Source organism: Aethalodelphis obliquidens, unplaced genomic scaffold (assembly GCF_003676395.1).
Source record: "Aethalodelphis obliquidens isolate GAN/ISIS:26980383/991018 unplaced genomic scaffold, ASM367639v1 scaffold3, whole genome shotgun sequence".
Lineage (NCBI taxonomy): Eukaryota > Metazoa > Chordata > Mammalia > Artiodactyla > Delphinidae > Aethalodelphis > Aethalodelphis obliquidens.
Window position 1 is genome coordinate 51,874,654 of NW_020837947.1, and position 8,762 is coordinate 51,883,415.

General features: G+C 43.0%; 1 protein-coding gene across 1 annotated transcript; it reads left to right on the plus strand.

The window, feature by feature from the left end:
* Positions 1 to 6,793: 6,793 nt before the first annotated feature.
* Positions 6,794 to 7,427, plus strand: LOC113613107 (RNA-binding protein with multiple splicing 2-like). Its single transcript, XM_027093567.1, has 2 exons — positions 6,794 to 7,315; positions 7,365 to 7,427. The coding sequence occupies exons 1-2, from the start codon at positions 6,794 to 6,796 to the stop codon at positions 7,425 to 7,427; spliced, it is 585 nt and encodes a 194-aa protein (XP_026949368.1).
* The last annotated feature ends 1,335 nt before the right edge of the window (positions 7,428 to 8,762 follow it).

The following is an 8,762-nucleotide window of genomic DNA, read 5'->3' on the forward strand; positions in this document are numbered from 1 at the left end:
CGATAGCTGGCTTGGAAACATTCCACAAAGAATAGCTGACCTGAAATTCAGCAGAGATGAGAGCAAACCAAGAGTTTTCTTTTTGTGGTGCAAGGAATATGGCAGATAAGAAGGTGAAAGATATAATCCTAGTGGTAGAGAACTTCTTTCTGGGAGGGATTCTTAATTTTGGATTCAAAACATGTGGCCTATGGACAGTTGGGGATATTTGAATATGGATTTATGTTAGATGATGGTATTGTATCAATGCTGGATTTTCTGAGTGTAGTAATTATACTGTGGTTACATAGGAGATTATTCTTGTACTTAGGAGACATGTTGAAGTGTACCTAGATGTTTGCTTATAGTCACAAAACATAGTTGTTTCCTATCTACATTTAATCAAACTGCTGTGGCATCTGGTGATGCTAATATTACAAACATAGTTGTCATTAACCAACTTTGGGTCCTAGGAGATGCACGGTAAAAATTCTCCCCTGTATTGGTGTATTATTAGTATTAATGCTTGAGCAAACTTAATGCCTAGAGAGGGCTTCCCTGGTGGTGCAGTGGTTGGGAGTCCGCCTGCCAATGCAGGGGACACAGGTTCGGGCCCTGGTCCAGGAGGATCCCACATGCCGCGGAGCAACAAGGTCCGTGCGCCACGGCTACCGAGCCTGTGCTCTAGAGCTGCGAGCCACAAATGCTGAGCCCGCATGCCACAACTACTGAAGCCTGTGCGCCTAGCGCCCGTGCTCTGCAACAAGAGAAGCCACTGCAACGGGAGGCCTGCACACTGCAACAAGGAGTAGCCCCCGCTCGCTGCAACTAGAGAGGGCCCGCGTGCAGCAATGAACATCCAAAGCAGCCAAAAATAAATAAATAAATAAATTTTTTAAAAGAAAGAATGCCTAAAGAGAGTGGTCCATGGGTTAATTATAGACAATCCTCACTATACAGTTTCAGCTTGTATACACGGTTTAAGATTTCTCAATATGTGGCACAAAAACAGACATACAGATCAATGGAACAGAATAGAGTGCCCAGAAGTAAACCAACACACCTATGGACAACTAATCTTTGACAAAGGAGGCAAGAATATACAATGGAGAAAAGACAATCTCTTCAGCAAGTTGTGTTGGGAAAGTTGGACAGCCACATGTAAATCAATGAAGTTAGAACACACCCTCACACCATACACAAAAATAAACTCATAATGGCTTAAAGACTTAAATATAAGACAAGACACCATAAAACTCCTAGAAGAGAACATAGGCAAAACATTCTCTGACATAAATCATACAAATGTTTTCTTAGGTCAGTCTCCCAAGGCAATAGAAATAAAAAACAAAATAAACAAATGGGACCTAATCAAGCTTATAAGCTTTTGCACAGCAAAGGCAACCAAAAACAAAATGAAAAGACAACCTACGGACTGGGAGAAAATATTTGCCAATGATGAGACCTATAAGGGCTTAATTTCCAAAATATACAAACAGCACGTACAATTCAATAAGAATAAAACAAACAACCTAATTGAAAAATGGGCAGAAGACCTAAATAGCTATTTCTCCAAAAAAGACACACAGATGGCCAATTATGCACATGAAAAGATGCTCATCATTGCTAATTATTAGAGAAATGCAAATTAAAACTACAATGAGGTATCACCTCACACCAGTCAGAATGGCCGTCATTAAAAAATCTACAAATAATAAATGCTGGAGAGGGTGTGGAGAAAAGGGAACCCTCTTACACTGCTGGTGGGAATGTAAATAGGTACAGACACTGTGGAAAACAGTATGGATGTGCCTCAAAAAACTAAAAATACAGTTGCCATATGATCCAGCCATTCCACTCCTGGGTATATACCCAGACAAAACTATAATTCGAAAACCTACATGCACCCCTATGTTCACAGCAGCACTATTTACAATAGCCAAGACATGGAAGCAACCTAAGTGTCCATTGACAGATGAATGGATAAAGATGATGTGGCACATATATACAATGGAATATTACTCAGCCATAAAAATAAACGAAATTGAGTTATTTGTAGTGAGGTGGATGGACCTAGAGACTGTCATATAGAGTGAAGTAAGTCAGCAAGAGAAAAACAAATACCATATGCTAACACATATATATGGAATCTAAAAATAAAAATAATAATAATGGTTCTGAAGAACCTAGGGGCAGGACAGGAATAAAGACGCACACATAGAGAATGGACTTGAGGACACGGGGAGGGGGAAAGGTAAGCTGGGACGAAGTGAGAGAGTGGCATGGACATATATACAGTACCAACTGTAAAATAGATAGCTAGTGGGAAGCAGCTGCATAGCACACAGAGATCAGCTCTGTGCTTTGTGTCCACCTAGAGGGGTGGGATAGGGAGGGTGGGAGGGAGACGCAAGAGGGAGGAGATACGGGGATGTACGTATATCTATAGCTGATTCATTTTGTTATACAGCAGAAACTAACACACCACTGTAAAGCAATTATACTCCAATAAAGATGTTTAAAAAAAAAAGTCCATTGACAGATGAATGGATAAAGAAGGTATGATATATACATATACAACGGAATATTACTCAGCCATGAAAAAGAATGAAATAATGCCATTTGCAGCAACATGGATGGACCTAGAGATTATAATACTAAGCAAAGTAAGTCAGAAAGAGAAAGACAAATACTATATGATATTACTTATATTTGGAATCTAAAATACAACACAAGTGAACCTATCTATGAAACAGAAACAGACTCAAAGACATAGAGAACAAACTTGTGGTTGCCAAGGGGAAGGGAGGGGAGGGGAGGGAAGGATTGGGAGTTTGGGGTTAGCAGATGCAAACTATTATATATAGGATGGATAAACAACATGGTCCTACTGTATAGCCCAGGGAACCATATTCAATATCCTGTGATAAACCATGATGGAAAAGAATATATATATATATGTGTATAACTGAGTCACTTTGCTGTACAGCAGAAATTAACAAACACTGTAAATCAACTATACTTCAATACAATTTTAAAAATTTCTCAATATGGAGATTTAGTATATTACAATGATCCTATGTCATGTTTATTTCAGTACATTTAATGGCTACAAATTTATTCTTCAAGGACATTTTTTAAAAACACAACCAAGAGGGCTTCCCTGGTGGCGCAGTGGTTGAGAGTCCGCCTGACGATGCAGGGGACGCGGGTTCGTGCCCCGGTCCGGGAAGATCCCACATGCCGCGGAGTGGCTGGGCCCGTGAGCCATGGCTGCTGAGCCTGCGCGTCCGGAGCCTGTGCTCCGCAACGGGAGAGGCCACAACAGTGGGAGGCCCACGTACCACACACACAAAAAAAACCACACACACACAACCAAGGGTTATCTAAAGCCAAATATGATGAATAAAATGAACAATCCAAATATGTATTTTTTTTCCAGTGGGAGGGGTGATAGAAATTAGCCGTATTTATAAACTGAATTGTTTTTCTTGTATGTTTCTTAAATTGGCTTTAAAGCCAATTGCAAAAGAGTTTGCTGATGCTTTTGAAACCATGCACCTCAGATTGGGACTTGAACCCACACAGCTGGGACTCGAACCCGAGCCAAAACCCACAGTCTTCCAACTGAGATCACACACCTGGCTTCAGGACTTAACGAAGGTCAGGTTCTTGATGTTTCATTGCAGAAAGAATTCAGTGAGAGACAAAGTGTTAGGTAAGAAGTGAATTTATTTAGAGAGAAACACACTCCACAGACAGAGTGTGGGCCATCTCAGAAGGTGAGAAAGGCCCCAGGGTATGGCCTTTTCAGTTTTTATAGGAGTGGAGAGATATAAAGATATATAAATAAGATATAAAGATATATAAATTTCATAGGCTAAAGAGTGGGAGGAGCACTCCAGCTATTTTAGGAAGGGGAGGGGATTTCTAGGAATTGGGCCACTGCCCACTTTTTGATCCTTATGGAACTGTCATGGCGCCTGTGGGTGTGTCATTCAGCGTGCTGATGTGGGCGTATACTGAGGCTCAATGTCTAGTGGAAGTCCACTTGTCCGCCATTTTGGACCTATTTGGTTCTAATCAGTTTATGTCATGTGCTCAGGCTATGTCATTCTTTCAAAGGCTGTGCCCTGCCTCCTTCCCTCCTGTTTCATTTTGAGTAATTACATTACTGTTCAACAAGTGTGTAGCCTTCTGGAGTTTCAACTTTGAGGAACAACATAATTTATATTTCATTATGTTTTTTTTGAAAGTCACCTAACTTTATAGTTGTACCTTTAAGCAGATGGCTTTAATTCAAGTAATTCATTTTAGCTATAAAAAGAATTTAGTGGTAATTGGAAATTAACACTGGAATTTTTTTTAAGAGTTTGAAAATATTTTATTTATTTTTATTGAAGTATAGTTGATTTACAATATCATATCAGTTTCAGGTGTACAGTATAGTGATTCAGATTTTTTTTTTTTTTTGCAGATTATATTCCATTATAGGTTATTTCAAGATATTGGGCATAAATCCCTATGTTATACAGTAAATCCTTGTTGCTTATCTGTTTTATGTATAGTAGTTTTTATCTGTTAATTCCATACTCCTAATTTGTCCCTCCTCCCCCACTTTGGTAACCATAAATTTGTTTTCTATGTCTGTGAATCTGTTTCTGTTCTGTTTATAGATTCATTTGTGTTATTTTTTAGATTCCACATATAAGTGATATCATAGAGTATTTATCTTTCTCTGACTTATTTCAGTAAGCATAATATTCTCTAAGTCTATCCATGTTGCTGCAAATGGCAATATTTCATTCTTTTCATGGCTGAGTAATATTCCATTATATAGCACATCTCCTCAAGCCAATTGTCTGTTGATGGGCAACACTGTAATTTTTAATAAATATATCATTCAGTCAGTAAGCATGGCTCAGGGCACTGCTAAGTGCTATGCGGGGCCCACAACATCCTTTAGGAATTTAACATCCAGCTTAACACATAAGACCATAACACATATTGAATGGTAAGGGTCAAAATTTAAAAGTTGTTGCTCTAATGTGAGCCTTTAATCATTATTTTATCATTCGCTTACTAATCTAATGCATAAAAACGAATACATTTTATTTTGTCTCATTCCTTGGCTGCACCTTCGTCCACCATTACTCTTCTGCTCCTAAATAACTATTCAGGACAACACCCATACCTGATTAACATTCAGATTGCTTGGAGGCGGTCCCATCCTACAACTAAGATATGGTGATCCACATACCACCCAGGTTAAGCATTTCCCATCCGTAGTAAATTGAGAACATTATATAATTCTTCCAGATGAATGAGGACTTTGCAAGAGAAGACATAATTATTATATAGAGAAACAAAAATAATATTTATTCTCATATGCAATGCTTATTAAATTATATGAATTACATATTACTGGATTTTTTCCCCTCATATTTGTCTTGTTCCAGAAAAGAATTTGAGGTAGGTGAGTAAACTATAGATAATTCATAAGCAATGGGCTATGTAGGTTGATTTCCCCACTCAAAAACATAGATAATTTCATACACTGTAGTGATAGCATAATAAAAGTAGCTTAAATGTTTAAGCAACTAGATTCAAACACTAGTTATGGGTAATTTATACTTGGGACAATCTAGCCCCTTAGTCACTACTATATTTAGCATCCAGAGCAATTCATATCAATGTGGGCTAATTATTCTGACCAAATGGATCAGTCAATTCGATTCAAAAGTTAGTATAATTGATTTTCCTCCTACTGAATTGACATTGGCTGTGATGTTTCCATTACCTGAATTACGGCATTCCAGGTCAAGCCCATAGTACTAGATCTTAAACCTCAACCCCCTCAAAAGCACCGTCTTCCAGTCAGTCACTATTTCTCCTTCCCACCCCTTCCTTTCCATCCCACGCCATTATCTTTCTTGTCATTTCTCAGTTGACTCTAGTAGCTTTTCAGATGCTCCCATTGCCACCATCGCTGGTCAAAATACCCTTCATGCCATGGTCTGAGGAAGTTTTCCAAACCACAGATCTGATCATATCACATCCTTAATTGAAACCCTTCACAACGGCTCCCCTGTGGTTACAGCAGGAGCTTTAGAATCTTCTTGACTTAATCTATTGGAAGAAATAATCACAACTCAAGGCACACATACTAGTTCAGGATGTGCATATATATATATGCATGATATGTATAACTGAAGTAAAAGTTTTAGGAAACAAACTTACCCTTGCTTCTTGTGATGCACTCGGATCTATTCTGTTCTACTCTTCTGTTCTATAAAATTCTATTTCACATAAAAAAATTATTGCAAACCACTAAGTTGATCTCACAATCCACTAATAGGTCATAAGGTACAGTTTGGAAAATCCTGGCCTAGGGGATATAGTTCAAACCACTTACCTCGGTGTCCAAGCCTTTTTCTGCTATAGCCCTAGGTGACAATTCTGGCTTCATTCATTTATCCATCTAACCAGTAAGTAGCCGCCCAACGCCCACTACTGTCAGGCCCTATGTGGGGAATTAAACAGTGGGTAAAGGCTCAGTGCCGACCAGAGAGAAGAGCGCAGACCAGTAAAAGGTCTATTACCATTCCGTGATAAAAGGAAGGCAAGACTCGCCGGTTGCAGGGAAAAGGCGGAGGCGGCGGCCACCACGGCTCGGCCCGGGTTCCCAGCGCCACGTCCGCCGCACCCCCTCCCCGTCTCCCGCGCCCGCGAAGCCTAATGCGACTCCAGCCGGACCCGCTGGCTGCCCCTGTCACCGCCACCACACCCCACCCCCAGCACCAAGAGCAACCTGATGCCGGACTGCGCGCCCAGCGCCCGCGCGGCTCGCACGGAGGAGGCGCTCCGAACCCTGTTCGCCAGTGGCCTCCCTGTGGACATTCAACCCAAAGAACTCTACCTGCTCTTCAGGCCGTGCAAGGGGTATGAAGCGTCCCCGATCAAGCTCACATCGAGGCAGCCTGCTGGTTTTACGACCTTTGACGACCGGACAGGAGCAGAAGCCGCCCAGCAGGCGTTGAACGGTATTCGCTTTGATCCTGAGAACCCGCAGACCCTGAGGCTAGAGTGTGCCAAAGCCAACACCAAGACGTCCAAGAACAAGCTGACGGCTACGCCAAATCCCACCAACGCTCACCCCTCCCTAGGAGCACACTCAGAGCTGATGGGGGCCCCTCTGATCCCCGCATACCCAGGGTCCTGGGCCCCCTTCCCTCTGTACACCACAGAGCTGACCCCAGCCACCTCACCTGCCGCGCTCACCTACCCCGCTGCCACTACCGCTGCCGCCGCTGCCCTACATGCTCAGAGGATGCAGGTCAGGTGGCGCTCTCCCATTTTCAGGATGAAGAAACTGATGTCCAGAGGTGCGCTGGTACCCTTCCTCTGATACCACCCAGCAAGGTTGGAAGTCTTGTCAGTTCTGTTAGTTCTTCAGTCTTGTCACCACAGCTCGAGGCCCCCGCCCCACTGAGGAGGAAGCCGTCCTGAGCTTCCACTGCCCCCAGGCAGCCTGTGCAGAGCTGCTGCTTCCCTCCAAAGCCTGAGAATTTTAAGCCTGACTCAGTGCAATGTTTCCTGTTTCCTTTCTCTCCTCTTCCTCAGCCCTGTCCTGCCCCAAAACCCCTCGTCAAGGTGCTTACGGCAGGATTCAGGGGCCTTCTCTCTGGGACACCCAGACCCAGCTCAGAGGCCTCCCTGGGACTGAGCGAGGCCTGATCTCCAGTCCAAATGTGCTTCCATAGCTCCATCTCAAAGAAACGACGCGTTTAATTTTGCATGTTTTCTGGCGTGGATTAAGACACTTAAACCTGTGTATATGTGAGTGTACCATTTGTTCTCACATTGTGTCACCATAGCAACAGGTCCTGACCACGAATGGTTCATCATTCCCAGCCCCTCTGTCCACACCCCTCCCTGCACCCACCCTGCTTCAGTGAGCACCAAGCCCTGCAGCCAGTTCCGCCCAACAGGAAGGACCACCCAGCCAAGACAGAGCATTTTCCTGGTCACTTCAAATCGGGGTCCTCTGCTTCCTCCCCCTCAGATGGGCCAACAGCCGTTAATAAAATCCTTTCTCGGGACTTCCCTGGTGGTCCAGTGGTTAAGAATCCCCCTGCCAATGCAGGGGACATGGGTTTGATCCCTGGTCCAGGAAGATCCCACATGCCGCAGAGCAACTAAGCCCATGTGCTACAACTACTGAAGCCCGCGTGTTGCAACTACTGAAGTCCCCGCCTAAAGCCCTGCCTTGGCAACAAGAGAAGCCACTGCAATAGGAAGCCCACGCACTGCATCGAAAAGTAGCCCCCACTTGCTGCAACCAGAGAAAGCCCATGTGCAGCAACGAAGACCCAAAGCAGCCAAAAAAAAAAAAAATCCTTTCTCTGCCCGTTTTGCGTACCTCTCCACATCGCACCCCACCCCTACTGTGGCCCATCATTCTTTTCAAACTTTGAAACCAACCAAAATGTGAAAGTATTTTTGTAACTTGTGTAACAAAATATTTATGCCACATACAGTAGAAAAAAAAAGAGGTAAATACAGGCTGTTAAGGCAACACATAGGAGAGATATTTGGGCCATTCTCGTGGGGAGTAGAAGGACTTCCCAGAGGAAGAGACCTCTAAACTAACACCTAACAGATAAGTAGGGGTTAACCAGGAAAAAGGAGTGGTGAGAAGTAGAGTCCCGAGCAGAAAAAATAGCTTGTATACCCCCGGAGGTGACAGAGGGCAGGATCTTTATGAAAAGTGAAAAGTGTTT

Excerpts from the sequence above, each read along its gene's own strand:
- LOC113613107 (XM_027093567.1), top strand. The coding sequence starts at position 6,794 with ATGCCGGACTGCGCGCCCAGCGCCCGCGCGGCTCGCACGGAGGAGGCG. Across the intron at positions 7,316-7,364 it reads TACATGCTCAGAGGATGCAG|GTGCGCTGGTACCCTTCCTC; the intron begins GTCAGGTGGCGC and ends TGATGTCCAGAG.